Source organism: Cataglyphis hispanica, chromosome 13 (assembly GCF_021464435.1).
Source record: "Cataglyphis hispanica isolate Lineage 1 chromosome 13, ULB_Chis1_1.0, whole genome shotgun sequence".
In the NCBI taxonomy this organism is placed as follows: Eukaryota; Metazoa; Arthropoda; class Insecta; order Hymenoptera; family Formicidae; genus Cataglyphis; species Cataglyphis hispanica.
This window is the reverse complement of record NC_065966.1, coordinates 2158298-2177085: the sequence shown is the minus strand read 5'-3', so window position 1 is coordinate 2177085 and position 18788 is coordinate 2158298. Positions and strand designations below refer to the sequence as shown.

The window sequence follows — 18788 nt, the reverse complement described above, 5'->3', positions numbered from 1 at the left end:
ATATTAAAAATTATCGAAAATGATTATAAATTGGCGAATTTTGTAAACATTAACTGAAGTTTTTAAATTTAGACTTGTAATCTATCTCTATCCGATTGTTTGCATTTTCATATTTCCGAGCGTATAATTAAATGATAGAAGTGTCTCGTAAGACGTGTAGCTTTAAAAACTATAACTAACTTTTTAAATATTTCAATACATTATTAAATATATTTTCCAATTTTATTGTGAAAAACAGTAATGTTAAGTATATATTATTTTTCATGTTTATTAATTACATGTTAACAGACCTAATTCTTCCATTTAACATGTGGTAAATGTAACGCGCTTTCGGCATAAAAATATTCTTCCGATTGAGGTTGCAATCTTGCTTTGTAATCCATCAGCATCATGCGGTCCCCTTGTTGTACATATATCTATAAAATTAATAAATATAATACTATAGCACATATCATTTGTGCATTCTTTTGGCTATAAATTTCTTTTTTTATAAGAGCGTGTACGTACATCGATTACTATCGTATGGCAAGATAATTTCTTTGCCATTTCCAATCGTTTCTCTAAATTGTCGACAAATTTCAAATACTTTTCAAGAATGGCACATGGTGCATTGTGTTCATGGAGTACTTTCAAAATATCTTCTATGTGCAAATGTGTTTGCAGCTTTATATTACCAAGTATTCCCTATAGTATTATTGATACAATAAATCATAATTCTATTGGGCATATCAAAAATTATAAGATAAAACGCATTACTTTTGTTAAAAGTAAACGATCGATATCGTCCCATCCACCATAGGCAGCTTTAACTTGTATAGCAACTTTTTGATATAGTCTAGGAGAAATGTCATGATCTTGAGAGAGCGTTGTAGGTGATATTGCGACAAATGTGTTTGGTGTATTGTAATGATGTTTGCACGCATAATGCAGAGAGTCCCGAATAGAAGAGTTCAATGGGAACTCTTCATTATCCTTTCTTTGGTTGATCGCTATTTGCCATTCTAATAATTTACAGTATAAAAACAATAATTTGTCATATTGCAGCAAAAAAGGAAAATTGTAAGCATACCCAACAACTTAATATAAGATTCCAAAAATATGGCTTCTTTACAATCAGGTAACATGGCAAAATGTGCTTTCTGGCAATTGTGAAGTTTTTGCAGTAATCTATTTGGATCTCTTGTGTTCTTTATAATAATATGAAGATTCTTCATCTGTAATAAACTATAGTATAAATATATTTCGATTTAATTTGTGTAGCATATATAGTAGTAATACTCACAGCAGCGGTCGAAGAATGACCCAGCATTCTGTAAAATATTAGATGTGAGAAAAATAATTGTGATTTTCAATCAATGATATGCTAATAAAATTGCATACGTTAAAATATCAGTTATTTCACTTGTTTGTAGTCTTATAAAAAGATAATGTATATATACATTTACTGCTTCTGGTCTGTCTATTAGTAATCTTTGCACAAATGATCTTTTCAAAGTTTTTGTAAGAAATAAAATTATCTGTAACATTATAATAAAATATTGGTAATAAATTTTCTTAACTTTATGATTATATACACAATATCATGATAAAAAATTATTTTATCTATATATAAGATATATTTATACTATCAAAATGGCATTTCCATCTCCACTCAAAATAGCGGCATCTAATAGGGCAGTTTTGCTAGCAAGAGACTTGTATTGTTCTAATGAGTATGGCCGACCAAGCAATATTTTTTTCAAAGTGATGTCTGGCTGTTCAACAGCTCTTTCTGTATTTACATCCTGTAATTTATCTGCAGCTAATACTGAAAGATTTTGCATTATATAAAAAAATATATATTTGTAAATATATTGAAATTTTTCAAAATTAACATATTTGTATCTTTGACAACATACTGCATGAAAGTGTCTTTTCAGATATGATCGAGAACAATGGTTTTGTTGTTTGAGGATCATCAGTACATTTAAAACTACTTTCAGAAAGTGATCTATCCGAGATTCCGGCCCATAATTTTTCAGTTTCATTCTTCGATACTCCGAACAGCTGATCTACCTGCAATTTAATTCTTATAGCTGGAGTTCATAAAAAAATTCACTATTACAACTCATCTTTATAATTTTTTACCTCATTATTTTCGAAGCAGAATGATCGCTTTTCGCTGCTGAACCAAAATTCATCATCGTCTTTAGCGATGTTCATCTTGGTTTTAGAATATCTCGAAGGTGGTTCAATAACCTAACCAAATTTTAAATGACAGATAAATAACAGATAACCTGAACAAAGCAAAATATCTTTGACACTTCTCTTATGGCATTGACAATAAATTATTAAAAGACATTAAACGACCCAATCTCAATACATAATATGGCGTCCTCTATTTTAGAACTGTGATTGGTAGATTTCGCTAGAAAATTTTAACTATAATATTCTGAACCAATCGGATCATCTTAAGCAGTTTTCCTAATCTATCTGTTAAATTATTTCTTTACCTAATTTTTTTTCATGGATTCAAGTTATATAAGACACATAATAAAAATATTTGACTATGATTAATCAATTTGTGTTTTTTTATGTGAATTTGCTTCTTCACACAGGATGCAAAAACGCTTACCATGCGGCAAAAAGCGACGTGATAACCAATCAACTTACAACTTTTCCATTAGAGTGAAAATTGATTGGCCATCATGGTGCCTTTCATCGCGTGATAAGCATTTCTGTGCGCAGGAGCCATAACGTCTTTCATCATACACTTTGTTCAATGGTTCAACGTTCAACTCATGTCACTCATGTCCAACATCCAATTCCAGCTGCAACAATAATCATTGGAATTGAATGTATAAATCAAAAGAATTTAAAGGAAATTGAAGTTATAAGAGTTGTGCTATTGATAGAGAGATATCTCGCGAGTTTTAAATCTTGTAAATGTTAATTTGACATTCAGCGAGCTATAATCGAAGATTTGTGACGTCAGTCGAGACATATAACGACTGCTTGGGTTAATCCGCCATATTATATCCTATATGTGAACGAAAATTTACAAACGAAAAGATATTGTTTTGATCACAATGTCTTTGACAACGTAAGAAAGATTATTTTTTATATTTTTTTAATCATTTTATTTTTCTATATTATTTTATATGAATAACTTAAAAAAAAAATTCTAAGTATATAAACTTGTAGAATATACTTGTTTTCTTTGTTGTAATAACAGTTTTTTTTTTTTTTGCAATTAGTTTATTGCCTACTCCAACCCAAGTGCTGTGGGACAAAGATGATGAGGCACGTGAGCAAAAATTGCGCCAAAGACCTGTCTCGGCGCTTGTTAAAGCCGTTGTCACAGCCCCACCCTATGGGCAACGGAGAGGATGGGTCCCGCGCAACCCAGAAGTGAGTATTTACTTCAATTTGCCAAAGAATTTCAAAAAAAAAATATTTGTTTTGTTAATATAATTTATTAGTATTTTTCTATTTTATCAAAGATATAATAACAAATTTATTAGTATTTTTCTATTTTATCAAAGATATAATAACAAATAATACTTTCAATATTCTAAAGTATAATGCATACGTTATATATAGGATTTTGGAGACGGCGGAGCATTTCCAGAGATTCATGTTGCACAATATCCACTTGGAATGGGAATGAAAGGCAAGGAAATCACAAGCAATGCATTGGCAGTACAACTTGATGCTCAAGGAAAAGTAAAATATGATCTTATAGCGAGACAAGGCCACAGTAAGGACAAAGTAAGCTGCAGTCTTTTTGTTATATTTAAATCTATTACTTTTTTTATACTTAAATATATCATATCTCTACTCCTTAATTTTTATAGATTGTATATAGCAAATTGAGTGATTTGCTACCATCCGAAATCACGAACGAGGAAGATCCTACCTTGCAACGACCACCCACTGATGAAATTGATGATCTCACAGATAAAACAAAAAAAGCATTAGATAAAATAACAAGATCCAAAATCGCGGCTGCCATGCCAGTGAGATGTGCAGAGAAACAAGCTCCGGCGCAATATATACGATATACACCCTCACAACAAGGACAATCGTTTAACTCAGGGGCCAAGCAAAGGGTTATTCGCATGGTGGAAGCCCAAGTAGATCCGATGGAACCACCAAAATTTAAGTAAGTAAAATAAGAATAAAATGACAATCATAAAAATTGTATAAAATTTAATATACCACAGATATAAAAATTCAATATATTAATATATAGATTTACGATTACAGGATTAATAAAAAAATTCCACGAGGGCCTCCTTCACCTCCAGCTCCTGTAATGCATTCCCCAACGAGGAAAGTAACAGTAAAAGAACAAAAGGAGTGGAAAATTCCACCATGCATCAGCAATTGGAAAAATGCAAAGGTATCTAGAAAAATTTTATGTCTAATATATCTCAATATATGAAACACATAATATTGATATATATAATATAAAAAATACATACTTGATTTATTTGATTAAATTAAGTTGTTTTTGATTTTAGGGTTATACAATTCCATTGGATAAACGTCTTGCTGCAGATGGTAGAGGTTTACAGCAAGTACATATTAACGAAAATTTTGCAAAATTAGCTGAAGCTCTTTATATTGCTGATAGGAAAGCCCGACAAGCTGTTGAAATGCGTGCACAATTAGAGAAAAAGTTGGCTCAAAAGGAGAAGGAGAAGAAGGAGGATCATTTAAGACAGCTCGCCCAAAAGGCCCGAGAAGAGCGTGCCGGCTTGAAATCTAGTGCGACATTAGGTTTGTATAATTGCTATCTGATTTCTGATGATTGTGAAAACAAGAATATTTCTGCAAATCTATTGCGAAATCATAATAAAGATTTAAGTTAATAAATGTTGAAACATTTAAAATACAGATAAAGCTGAAGAATCTCGCGAAAGAGACCAACTAAGGCAGGAACGACACAAGAATCGTGCTCGCGAGCGTAATTTAGCTCGTGCTGCTCCAGACAAACGCTCTCGTTTACAACGCGAACGCGAGCGCGACATTAGCGAACAGATTGCGCTTGGTTTGCCTGCAAAGAGTATTCCAAATACGGCAGAAGCACAGTTCGATCAACGTCTCTTTAATAGCAGCAAGGGATTAGATAGCGGCTACGGTCATGAGGACGAGTATAATGTTTACGATAAACCATGGAAGGATGGCAATTCGATTGCCTCGCATATTTACCGTCCGAGCAAGAATATTGATAAGGATACTTACGGAGACGATCTAGAAAAATTGATAAAAACAAATAGGTTAGAGTTTATATTTTTATTTTTGTTTATATATATAGAGCACATAACACTCCAGTAAATTTTATTTTATATGATAATAATATATATAAATGTATGTGCATATATATTTGATGTGTTTGTAAATATAAAATTATCAAATTAATTATTTTCTTTTTTCAGATTCGTCCCCGACAAAGAATTCAGTGGAACCGACAGGACAGCTACGCGATCAGGACCAGTACAATTTGAGAAAGAGGAAGAAGATCCTTTTGGTTTGGATCAATTTTTGAAACAGGCAAAACGCGCTAGTTCAACCACGACAAAGCGCAAAGAAGAACGCGAGCCACGTCGGGATGATCGTGACAAACGAAGAAAACATTAAAACAAATCGTTTATCCATCCCTGCCTGAGTTAGTTCTTTTCAATTCCTTCGATCCTTTTTGGATCCTTTCGATCCTTTTTGATTCTTCAAACTTATCTATAAAAAATGTTTCATCTATTAACTTCATAAAGTTCTTAATAAATTCTAAAATACTCTATCGGATTTTAGTAATAGAATAAAAAATAGCATGATATAATATTGTAATAATAAACAATATTGTAATAATAAAAAATGTATTATTTTAATTTAGCAATAATGCTAAAATTTATGATCATTTTACTTGATTAAAAAGTGATAGAAATTCTGAAATTATTTGACTAATTGTTTTCAATTATCATTATTGTAATAATATACAATATTTTTACAATTTTGTTCTGAAATAGTATAAAAACTATGGCAATATTTATTGCAAATACGAATCTTTGAGAGTTTGCAATATAAATTAATTAAAATTCTTACAAATTTTGTAATAAAAAAGATATAATATTATACAAAGCATGTGTACAAATCAAATGTGAAATAAATTTTATTCACTTTTTTGGGATATATATCACAAACATGTTATTATATATACTTCTTTGTAATAAAATAAAATTTATATGAAAGATGCGAGATAATGTAATTGTGTAAGTATGAAAATTTGAATCTCTGTCTGCAATTCCGTTCTATTTTCATTACTTCAAAGAAAAGCGAACACGTTTGGCATTTTAATAAGCAAGCTTGAATAACAAAGCAGAACTGCATGAGAAATGTTACAGCTTGTTTTATGACTTATTACTTTTTTCATTTTTATTCTTTTTTTATCATGGAAGAAATTAGCGTGTAATACGTACCATGTTTTAATCAGTAGTAATTATTTTTGCTATAACATCAATTAAACTTTTGAGAAAATCTCGCATAATAAATGCCATTAAGTACATAGAACATAAAAGAATTTATTTCGATCATTGTTATCGAAAATAAATCAATTTTTTATCGTTTTTTTTTTTTTGAGAATTAAATCTCGCAAAATATAATATATAAATTTTATTTTTGAGTACATTTTAATAAATTCATTCGTTACGTCATACAAAATTGTCGTGTAACAATATTGTTATAAGCAACCGATCGACCGAACAGTTTATAAATCCTCGATACAAACTTTCATGCTAAAATTGATGTTTGATTACTCGTGTAAATACAAATCATCTTTGAAATTATAAATGAAAGACAATCCAAAGTATATAATCAAAAGAATGTATTGGTGCCTGAAATTTCAAAAAAGATCGCGTTTTTTTATCGATCATTGCTTATAATTAAGAATATATGTATTAATTAATTAATTAAAATAGCTCAGAAAATGATTGTTGCTATATAAATATAAAAGTAAAAATATAAACACTAATTCATTCATCTTAATTTTTCCAAATCGTTTCCATGGTTGTACCAATATTTTTGATAAGACAATAAATGTGCGAAGTAATGAAATATTGCTTTCCACGATTTATTGTATACGTTATGTATGTCATCATGATAATAAATACATTCTCGTAATTGTTATTAATGCCCAAGGCGCAATTCGATCAGTATTCTTTTTATAATAATAAAGGCAAGAACGTTCTATATTAATTAACAATTAATATTTTTTCTCTTTTCAGAAAAAGATGTTGAAGTACAGAATGTCGCCTTCAATTGTAAAAAAGAGAAACAGATTCGCACCAACCTTGGAATGTCGATCAAAAGTTGTTGGATGTTGGCCGATTTGGCCGACGTTAATCGGTAGCACAAGCACGGTGTTTCGAGCTGTTAACTCGAGCTGTATATTCAAGTGCCGGCACTTTGAATCGCCGTTTGATTGCGAGATGGACATGTGACGGCTGAAGAGAAATACGCGGCTGACCTGCACCGGCTTTTTCTACTGCATCACCGCCGTCAAATCGACCCAATAAATATAAAGCAGATCAGGAAGATAAAAAGGCACGTATCATTTTTCTGAAAATAAAAATCTAGTTATTTTATGTTTTTTCATTAAAAGTTTTTCTATATATTATTAAATATTAAATATTATTAAAAGAAGATATTAAGATTAACTTAATATTTCTTAATATTTCTTAAACCAATATATCCATATTCTTTGTGTTAACTATTTTATCAAAACTGATATGAAACTTGGTTTGCTTATTGTTAATTAATTTACTCGTTTGTAAAAAGCCATAATTATACATATATATTACAAGTATATTAACAAGTTAGTAAGTCAGTTTTTATCGAGAGTTTTCGAAGCTCGAACAATTTTTTTCTATGATTTTTTGCAAATTATATAATCTAAACAACAAAACTTTCGAATTAACAGAATCTTCAATTACTTACATGTTTACATATTTCTAAATTTGTTTCGAAATATTCTTATCTTTTTATCATGAATTTTATTATATTTTTATATCTTAATAAATATGTCAGTAAAAATTAATTTTTCAAACTTCAATCTTAAAGAGCTTTATTTGTCCACGGAATAGAAAAAAAAATGAGAAATTATAAAAACTATCATATGATCTAATAGGAAATGCAGTATCTAATAAAAAAAAATTCTATAAATATAAATTGTCATTTTAGACTTTCAGCAGAAAGTTGGAAATGATACATAGGTTTTGATGATATACCTTTTCTCTATTTTTTTATTGCCATTTAAAAAAATTTTGCTATAAAAGAAAAAACACGAAATATGATAATCATTAAAATTTTATTTTCGCGCAAAAAATAAAATGTAAGTAACGATTTTTAATAAATAGTAAAATAATTTTTGAATCGCAATTATTCCATGTAAACATAACATTATATTTTATACGAGAAAAAAATCGGAAATTACATTTATTTTTGTTTATTCCTCTGCGGGAGTTTTATGATAAATTCTAGCATGCCGAAGAAATGAGTTTTGGATAGAAATAAAAAAAATTACGAGTTTCCGGCGATGGCGTAAACCTACCGGTATTTTTAGTAAGCGTTTCCGACGGCTAACATTTCGCGTATATACCCGGCGTTGGAAAAATACCGCAGCGTCTCAGTGTGTAAGTTTTCTCTTCAAATACTTCAGCCCTGATTTCATTACTTAATATCCATTTATGAGGGAGAAAGATAAGCATGCCTTGCTCTCGTTTATATAAAATAAATTTTTCCCCAACAAAAACCTAGCACTTCCGTGCTGTTTCGCGCACAAATTAAATTGTTATCCGCATTGTAATCTATGCACAACAGACGCGGCTTAATCCGTACGCGTATACATACGTGAGCGGAAGAAAATTTTCGAGAATAACGCCGGAAATTGCGAATCGATTTCGCAAATCGCGAAATACGGAATAGTGTAGCGACGTATTTCGCGCAAAATTTGCGACGTGAAAGTGTTCAACGTGTTTGATTTCGATCGGTTTGCCCTCGAGAGACAAGTGACATCCGTTGAATTTTCCGCGGTCCCACAGCATCCAGACATGACTACCGAGCAGATTTTACATGTACATTCCCGTCTTGTTGCTCAAGCACCGCGGACTACTACTGTACATCACGGTATACACGAAGGTATTAAGCCAACTCAAAATTTTCCGAGTAAATACAATTCGAGAGCGCGCACATTAAACTGAGTAACGGAGCTTTAATCCTAGCACGCATGACCTATTTTGCGTTACGTAAATGCAAATGAAAGTAGTCTGAGATCCTCGAAATAGCGCCACAAAATTCGATGCACTACGTTTTAAAATTTTTCTGATGTTGCAAATGTACATATATATATTTTTATATATTTCTCTCGTGCATTTCTCGAAAGCACGCCAACGATGATGAGATAATTTAAGAACATTTTGATATATATGCTTATAGAAGATTTTACTTTTGCAATTTAGCAAATTTGTGGAAAGATTTTGGGATCTCTCTCTTAAAAACAATGACGGTTATGGGATGTTCTTATTATAACGATACATAAAATCATTAAAAAAAAATCAAAAATGTTTCTACGAAAATTGTACAATTTTCGTGTCTGCAAAGCAACAATTTGCAAATCTTATGCAAATCTTATCAAAAGTTGAGTTTAGATAATTTTATCATGTCACGGTACTTTTATCTCATTTTAGAAGGCAATAAGATTTTCAGTAAAAAATATAATTTAACATGTCAAAATTTCCCCCACGAATGCATTCCAATCTTCCTTGATATATTAATAAAAATAATTTACTTTCATGAGTATCAAGCAAATTTACTTTGAAGCGTCTATGTTTTACGATCTCCACTCTCTTGCGTGCATAAAATAAAGATTAAAATATCTGTTTCAATTTGTGAAACGCCAAGATATCAACCAGTTAATCCAGAATAATTATTTTTAAGTCAACGTGTCGAAAATGTATCTAATTATATATTTGCGACGTATTCGTCTTCATGGATTATCCGCGCGCTAGGACAGTCGAACGGATCGTCGGAGACCGAAAAACCGAAACCGAAAAAAAAAAATAATACAACATCTATTTTTCAGAACGGATAAAGAGGATTTTCGCCACCGCTCGCACTCGGCGCGACCCAATTACCGCATTTCCCAATTAGATCGGGAAACGAGAAACGGATTCGCGGGCGAGCTTCTCTCTTTCGCTCTCGGTATATTGGCAGCTAGAAAGAAGGAGAGAGAAAGGGAAAGAAGGGAACACGTATATCGCGGTTATTTATAAGTTCGGCGCGAGGGTCGGCGTTTAACCTTGCCCGACGTGGACCGTCAGGCATGTCACCTAGCCGTTTTATTGCGACTGTTTTGTGTGTGTGTGTGTGTGTGTGTGTGTGTGTGTGCTCTCCGAAATGCGCTTCCAATTGGGTCAGGTCCACGTCTGCTTTTCGGAACGCGTTTCGCGAGCTGCCACTGACAGAACGAAGTTCTGTCGGTGGATTAAACTCGCGCCTCCCTCCCTCTTTCTCTAGTTCTGCCCTCGCGGCGGGATAATACGCCGGTAATAATTTATTGCGTTGCTTTAAATCCCGAGCCCGAGCTCTCGCACAAGGGATTGCGTTTTGCTTTAGAATGAATGGCGATCATTGTGAATGGTGCTTGAAAAGAGAGGATTCAACGTACAATTTTATAATATTTTTATTGTTTCAAAAAACTGATAATGTGCTGATATGAATAATTGAATGCCAGATAGAAAGAAGTCTATATACGTGTAACTTTTAAATAATATATGTTAGATTATTCACAAATTATTGAAATTTTTCTTGTTTAAGTAAAATTTTCGGACCGTTGTTCGTATAACATTTTTTTCTTGTCTTTACTCATACTGATAAAGTTTGATTGTACAACTTTGGAACACGCTGTATATTATATATCAGTTTTCTAGAAAGAAAATTGGAAAACTTCTTTCTTGAGATGAGAGGAGTTTATCGAAGAATCAATTGCGACTATTTTGATTAATAGAATCTCGAAAGTAAATACAGTTCTATTTACAACTTTACGACTTTATTTGGTAAACTTCTTATGTCAACATAATGTTAAAACTTTTTTCTTTTCCTTTTTATTCAATATATTTTATATCAATCTTTTGCATTCTCTAGTTGTATATATTTATTATATACATATATGAATATAAGAAAAGGTCACGCAAATTATCTTAAGCATTAATTTTTTTGTTCTTTACTGTGACATTTGCATTTTCGGAAAATTATCGATTTGAATAATTAATATATTAGACACGAGCCGTTCCCAACAGTAGAATGAAACTCCTTGCGAGTTTAATTGCGCGCTAACTTTCGCGTTGCAATGCTCTCAGACCCATGGAGACACAATTGCATCAGAAGATCGTAATTGCCACTTCCTTGTCTCTTTCAGTGATTATCAATCGCGCGACATGATATGCTTAGGAATTAAATTTTTACGGCATAGCAATCGATGAACATTTAAAAAAATCGATTCTACGCCCAACAGACGGTATTTTTACGTCAACGTTTATAAAATCGTAAGCGATCTACAAATGTCGCTTTAATTTAGAAGACTTTTAAAAAGGAAATAGTCCATCTTGTGCAATCTATAAGTTTCAAGACTGATCGGATTACGATTGGCAAATGCATTCTTCAGCTACTAAAATGATCGAAATCAATCTGCAGTCTCGTATCTTCTTTCTTGTTCTCGCTAGAAAAGAATTTCATCTTTTCTTGTAAACTTTGCTTAATAGATTCGAATTTATTCTAATAAATCTCTCGTTAAAATTTTCTCTCTCTTCTTTTTGATAACATTTATCATGTATTATACTTGCTAGACTAGAAATTATAACATCAATTTGTGTATAAAAATTTATGACATTTTATATATGAGGCGTATATACACGTATAAGTCCATCTTACGCTCCCATAATACACGTGCGGAAAACATCGCCATTTGCGGGGGTAATTGCTTTTTTTTTTTTGAGTTTTCAGACATGCGCTACGACGCAATCCGTTGGTGATAAAACAACAAGGGCGAAAAGGGATTTATACAACAACGTTGATTAATTTCTGTTCTAGCGAAGCTCGTGTAACGACTTCGAAACGACGAATAGCGGGAAGCGCGAACGCGCTCCCCGTCGTGCCATTTGTCGTTTAATGATAACGAACGCGTTGCACTAATGAAACATTGTTCGCGAAACAAAAACATCGTGAAATCTCGAACATCGAGAATGAGATGAGTCATTCGCTCTGGCGAACGAAGGAATATGGATGCCGCAAGTTGCGTGGAAAAAAAAAAAAGAGAGAATGCAAAGTGTAACGACGATATTTCACTCCTCGGTTTCTGTTTTCCTCGGCGAGTAAGAAAGACGATAACGAATGCGCGCCTTATATCGTTCCGAAATCTTGGCAAAACGAATGCGGGGAAAGATAACAATAACGTGTTTGGAATAGAATAAATTTTCTATGGAAGAAAAAAGTCGACGATATGTGGAAAGTTTTCAGAGGTAGTTTATTTTGAATTTTTGATTGGTGTATTGAAATCTTTGAATTTTGAATAATGCAGATGAATCTCTCTCTCTATCAATTTCTTGCTTTTTATATTAGCTTCATGATTATGTCACAACTCACAGATCAAATAGATATATCAGAATACCGTCGAAAAAATGAAGAATATTTTTCTCATCTTTTCACACAACTATCTCAATAGACTCTAAAGTGTGGAAATCTTACATGAAAGCAATACAATTGAGAGGATATAACGAGCAGAGAGAAGGAAATGCATAACGTAGCAGTTATGCAATATTGCATTCAAAGTGCATCGTTGACGATAAATTTAATAATTACGTAACCTCGGAACGAGCAGAGTGACAATGAGATGTAATCGGAGCATCGAGACGCTCGGCTTTCTCGGTCAGGAGTCACCGCGAACATCTCGCCGGCACCGGCGACGAGACCGCCGTGTCGGTCAACATCAGCGGACAGCATCTGGACCCGCGCTCTCGGCTCTCCCGTCTCTGCCACCGGCACAACGCGCTCATCATCAGGACCACGCCCTCGGCGAAGAACCGACGCCGACGCCGTCGTCCCTTCCTCCCCTCTCGAGATCGCGTCCGCTCCCGCCGCCGCTCGTCCTCTCTCTCTCCCCCTTGCCATCTCTCGCTCTATGTCTCTCTTACTCTACGAGCGACCCACCTCGCACGTCCCACCCGCCGCCAGCCAGCCAGCCTGACGGCCCCCCAGGATCTCCTCGACTCAGAGCGACTCGACTCGTCGTCGACGGTGACTCGCGTGTCGTCCCGCGCCAGTCTGCCACCGACCTCGCGATCGTCCACGTCGTCGTCATCATCGTCGCCGTCGTCGTCGTCGTCGTCGTCGTCGTCGCCGCCCATCGTCGTGTCGTGCCGTCGCTGGTAGTGGTGGTGATGGATGAGTGATCAGTGTACGCGTGAGAAAGAGAAAGAGAGAGAGAGAGAGAGAGAGTCGGAAACCGCGCACGCACGCAACGCATAGTAACAGTTGTTGACTCGAGAGAGTGATCCAGGTGATCCAGGTGAGCCTGTGATCGATCGATCGATCGTTAGTATCGGATAATCCGGCTCGATCGAGGCGCGCGAGATCGCGTCACGTTGTGTCGCAACAAGAGTGGTCTTCGTCTTTGGGGATTGTTGCTTGGATAACATTGGGGTGGTGGTGCGGTCGGAGTACCTTTGCGGCGCGTGGTGCACGCTGCTGATTAAAGAAAAAGAAGAAGAGGAAAAGACAGAACCGTTCTCCCAAGACGCCCGGCATCCCGAAAGGACCGCACGTAGGAGACGCGGGGAGAACTCGCGGTGATTTGTCAAATTCGCAGGCAGACGCGTCATATGGTACGTTATAACCACCCGGTGTGCTATGTATACGTGTCATAGTAGACGCATGTTTCCGGTCGTGGAGAGACGAATTAGAGGCACGACGGGAGAGATGAGTAGTAATGCGGACCGGAGCAAATGTCAAAGCTTTGTTTGGGTTAGTGTAAACGAGGGGAATGGTGGCGACTAGAAATGCCGAACGTGACTAGTCGGGTTCACGGTTTTCAGCCAAGTCACGTTCCCGCATTTAACTCTTAACGATGTATGCGGAAGGTGTACGATTATGTTTCTATATGTAAAGTACACCAAGAACCTTCAGGCGGCCGACGAAACCGGATATAAGTTGAACCTTTGCAATTTTTGCAAGTCTAAAAAATAATTTCTTTATCTTACTTCAAAGTGCTTGATATAATGAAGTACAAGATCATCAGAAATTATTAGTAATTACAATAGACGTTATTAAAAGTAACGATGAAAAAAGTGTTTGAAAGAAATGCAATGTATTTGACATTATAAAATAAAAATACATTAATAATCATTGCGAATAAATCAATGTAGAAAAATAATGACACACAATGACAGCAAAAGTATAAAAAATTTAGAGAAAGCTTCTTCATACATTTTAAGAAAAAGAACAGATTTTTATAATAATATTATTAATCTACATAAGAAAATAAATTTTATAATATTAATTTAAATTATTATGATTTATAATTTATAAAAAAATTGAGATGAACATCCTCGGTTAAATTTTTTATAAATACTTAATAATTTTTTATTCTATAGTTATTTTTGTTTGAAGCAACGGGAAAGGCGAATTCGCGACGAGCTCGCGGATCGTAAATTTCGCGAGGATATAATTTGTTCGCATTCCTCCCTTCTCCTCCTTCTGTCCTGCTGTTGGATAGGAAATATACACGACGCGTTCACGCGTTGTTTTCGATGATGTAACTGCGTGGCGGCAGCGACGACGACGAGACGGCGGCTCGCAAAAGCGCAAGACTCGGCATGGCGCCGAGCGGAATGTTCTCAATGTTCTCATATATATATATATATATATATATATATATATATATATATATATATATGTATAGGGCATGTTTTCGAGCGGGAAATCTTCTAATTAAAATTGCGTAATTACGAAGGACGAGAGAGTAACAGTGACATCGTCGCGATAACTTCTTGGCGGTAGCGACTGCTCAGGAAGTAGTAACAGATCGCGCCCGGTCAGACATCGAATCGCGAATAAACGAGACGACGAAATAATTTAGAACTAGTGGATTAACGTTGACTAAATCGGTAATCGTGTTTCGTCATCTGTAAACTGTACTTCAGGACGAGTTGGAATTAGTTAAATTTGTGTATAAATATAATTAATTAATTCTTATAAACTTGATTTATTTTATTAATTCAGTCTTTATTAATTGACTTTGATCTGCTTGGTATTCTTGATCGTCGATCTTGAGTTATTTTAATTTTTGTGTAATAGGAGATATATAACAGGAACAGGAAGAAAATTAATTATAATCATTATACTGCATGATATTATTTATATATGTCATCGTCTTAGCCTCTATATAATTTTCTGCGTCAAACACAAAAATAATTTACAGAAATCAAAATTACTACGAATGTTTTATCGGTTTCTGTACTAAAAATTTGTCGAGTTTATCTCTCAGTGTGCCAAAACGACGGAAATTTATTTTCCATTTCGTGTTTCTTCTCTCTGTTGGCGTCGAAAATTATGCCCGATGAAATTATAACGCTTCCGAACGCTGACATGTGACGCGAGGATCTCTCATGCTGACATTTATCAAGTCAGAGATATCGTACCGAACAATCTCCATATCCGACAATGTACATTTTCTCTTTCGAATATAATTAGACAGCGTTATGAATTAATTCGAAATAGTTCGTGGTTTTGAATAAGTTAAGTTAGGAGCACAGAATTTTATGTTGCTCGCCGATTATATATAAATTGGTTCAATTAATAATATTTTTGCGCTCAGTTCTATTACAAGGATTAAAGATAATTGCAATTTCCGAGAGATATTTGTAAGAGTATCAACCATCGATTGCAATACGTTTGATATACAATCTCTCTGCCGAAATATTACGAGATATCATAATTTTCTTTTGTTCGAGAACACCGCGGGAAATAATTTCTTAAGGAAATATTGTTTCCGGAAGGAGAGATATCTCTTTCCTTTACAAGTCGATATATGTACGATGGAAAGTGCAACGTGTCACGCTTTTGAGAAATGTCCTCTCGCCGAAATCTCGTCGACATCAATCTCTCGACGTTGACGCGTATAAAAGTGCAACGGCTTCGATGCTAGCATGTCATATCGCGCAAACGTCTGCTTATATCGAACGTAACAGGGTTTCGTATGACTACTTTCTTTTTTTTTTTTTTTAAATCAGAAATTTTTCAGTAAATAGAAAATTGAAATATTTCGTTGAAAAAGATTTATCGAAGAGTTACAAAATTATATTTCTATATCGTTGGAAATTTTAAAGATTTTAAACCACTAATTTTGCGATGAGTTGGAAATGTATAACCAAAGATAAGAAGAATTGGAATCTACATTCTAATGAATTCTAATAAAACGAACATTTTAGTGAAAATGAAACTTTCACACATTTGAAGATATTAATATTATTTTTTAGAATCTATTATCTCTGTTAATTTATTATAAAATTGAAATGCAGAAAATATGCCTTTTATCGCGTGTGCATATGATTTAAGTGTGGCAAATGTACTTGCTTGTAAAAATAACGACGCGTGGTCTACGCATGTCAGAAAATTCGAGATATTCGCGTCTAGTGGACCTCGTCGTGTTGGCAATATTTTCTGCTGATCTAGCGTGTGAAATACTGGACTCGTAATTTATTTCTAACTGTCAAATTCCATTCGCTTCCAATATTATATATCATATAAAATTATGATATAAAAATCACATAACATGTCATGTGTGTTATTAAAAAAAAAGAAATATAATTATAAATTTCGTATATAATAAAAAATTATAAATATAAAAGAGAGTGTATTAAATCTATTGCGAATTGCGTTCTTCAAATATCTATAATAAATAAGAGATTTTTGTTTTTCGTGTGAAGATCTGCAAATTTCAAAATTTGAAAACTTCTTTAGACTTCTCCAGACAAACTTCTCCTCCTTAAAAGCGATTTTGATATTCAGAAGTAGAAGAGAAATTCGAATATAGTGTTACATGAGTGTTTGCAGCGGTAAGTGTCGCGTCAATTGTTGACCTCGCCACAAAATCTTTCGTTTAATGTTTGAGCAAGTCATTTCAAAGCAAGAGACCTACTGAAGTGAAGGGATAAAATAAAATAATTGATTCCATGCCCTTAATATTGATAGTCAATCCAATTATATCTAAAATAGATGTAACTTTATATCTTTCGCGATAATAATTTTTATAGCGAATAATCGATCATTGCTAACGACAGTTGTAAATGTTGTTAATTCTTGTACTAACAAAGGGGATAATGAACGATTATATCGCGTCATAAATGATACGGCGATAGTAAAGGAACGTATTATTACGACATATTATTAGCTGCTTCAACGTCTTAAAGGAATCAAACATTCGATGTTCGGGGCTTATAGAGACGATAAATGAGTATCTGACAATCGGCAAGTATGTTTATCCCAGGCCGGGAAAGATATTCGCTGTCATAAATTTATCACTTTATTTACACGCATGAGCGGCTACGATTGCCGACGAATGCGAGCTCCGAGCGAAAGAAATACTCCGGATATATATGTGCGAACGAATAGAGTAGAACAGGAATAGGGGAGGCAAAACGTTCAATGTATCGCCCGATTTTCCGCAGGGGGTGACTGCCTTCTGACAACGGCGAGCGGTGCGGGGCAAGGAAGGGATGGAAGGGAAGAATCGGTCGGTCGGTTAAAAATGCCAGTTATTTGCGCGTCCTTATATTTATGTCCGCCTTATATATCTCGCGAGGGGTACTCTCGCAGGATTTATCGTCGGCTTTCGTTTCGCGACTGATGCTGATATATGTACGTTAAAACATTAATTCTTCGCTCAATTCTTATCCCCCACCCTCCATCCCCCCCCACTCGCCTACTCGTTGCCGAATTATTTTCGGCGAAATTGCGGGCACCCGGATTCACACGCGACTTAAATTATTAGGCCGAGTAATCTGAGATGCGTGAACGATTATACGAGTCGGAGGGTGATTTATATGCGCGCGGAGAGAAATAACGATAAGACGAAACATCGCTTCTGATCGATCATCGTAAAAATTTTCGAGATAGAGAAGAGAATTTATAAATAACTGGGATCCCATAATCCCCATCTTGTCGCGAGTTTTATCCTCTCCGTGGATCGTTCTCGTAATTTTCTAAATGTTTGCTTTATTTAATGGTGATTATCGTGAGAAGCATGTTGAATGCGATGCACTGTATACCATGTGAAATTACGACACTAAATTGCATAATTAACGAAATGGTATTAAATTACTCGCCGTGTTGCTTGTTACACGTGTCCGATTATATTATGTACGCAAATTTACCAAGCAACAAAGTTTATTGTATGGAATATAAAGTTTAAGTGGATAAAATTATAAAAGACGTTATTAACGAAACAACAAAATAAAATATTATATAAATACCTTTGTATAATAAAATCAATTTTTGTATAATTATTTAACGAGTTCAAGATTTTGAAATTTATTCTTGCAATAACGTCATCGATTTTTAGCTCCTTTATTAGCCAAACTAAAATAGTACATATTTAAAACGATCGCATGTCTCGATAAAGAGAAAATAAGAATGTCTTTCGAATTATCGGTAATCATATCGATAATTCGAAAGACATTCATATATCAATATGAATGTAG

At 34.2% G+C, this 18788-nt stretch overlaps 3 protein-coding genes across 5 annotated transcripts in view; 2 read left to right on the top strand and 1 right to left on the bottom strand.

The window, feature by feature from the left end:
- Positions 1-252: 252 nt before the first annotated feature.
- Positions 253-18788, bottom strand: part of LOC126853899 (spermatogenesis-defective protein 39 homolog) — an 84491-nt gene continuing 65955 nt past the window's right edge. For 2 of the 3 annotated variants that reach the window (XM_050600023.1, XM_050600022.1), the window contains 10 exons: positions 7328-7596; positions 2128-2238; positions 1899-2055; positions 1626-1807; positions 1381-1517; positions 1283-1310; positions 1070-1214; positions 757-1001; positions 508-684; positions 253-416 (listed from right to left, as the gene is read on the bottom strand). In XM_050600023.1, the coding sequence (XP_050455980.1) occupies positions 291-416; positions 508-684; positions 757-1001; positions 1070-1214; positions 1283-1310; positions 1381-1517; positions 1626-1807; positions 1899-2055; positions 2128-2238; positions 7328-7474 (1455 nt within the window). In that variant the 5' untranslated portion in view covers positions 7475-7596 and the 3' untranslated portion in view covers positions 253-290. Of the gene's footprint in view, positions 417-507; positions 685-756; positions 1002-1069; positions 1215-1282; positions 1311-1380; positions 1518-1625; positions 1808-1898; positions 2069-2127; positions 2239-7327; positions 7597-18788 lie in introns of those variants that run through there. The other variant, XM_050600024.1, reaches the window with a different exon arrangement.
- Positions 2741-6037, top strand: LOC126853898 (puff-specific protein Bx42). Its single transcript, XM_050600021.1, has 8 exons — positions 2741-3082; positions 3237-3390; positions 3583-3750; positions 3837-4144; positions 4249-4384; positions 4506-4764; positions 4883-5264; positions 5424-6037. Exons 1-8 carry the CDS (start codon positions 3069-3071, stop codon positions 5623-5625), a joined length of 1623 nt encoding a protein of 540 aa, XP_050455978.1. The 5' UTR covers positions 2741-3068; the 3' UTR covers positions 5626-6037.
- The window catches only part of LOC126853896 (receptor-type tyrosine-protein phosphatase kappa), a 61452-nt gene continuing 55995 nt past the window's right edge, over positions 13332-18788 (top strand). Inside the window, exon 1 of the mRNA XM_050600019.1 lies at positions 13332-13913. Within this exon, the coding sequence (XP_050455976.1) occupies positions 13911-13913 (3 nt within the window). The 5' untranslated portion in view covers positions 13332-13910. The remainder of the gene's footprint in view (positions 13914-18788) is intronic.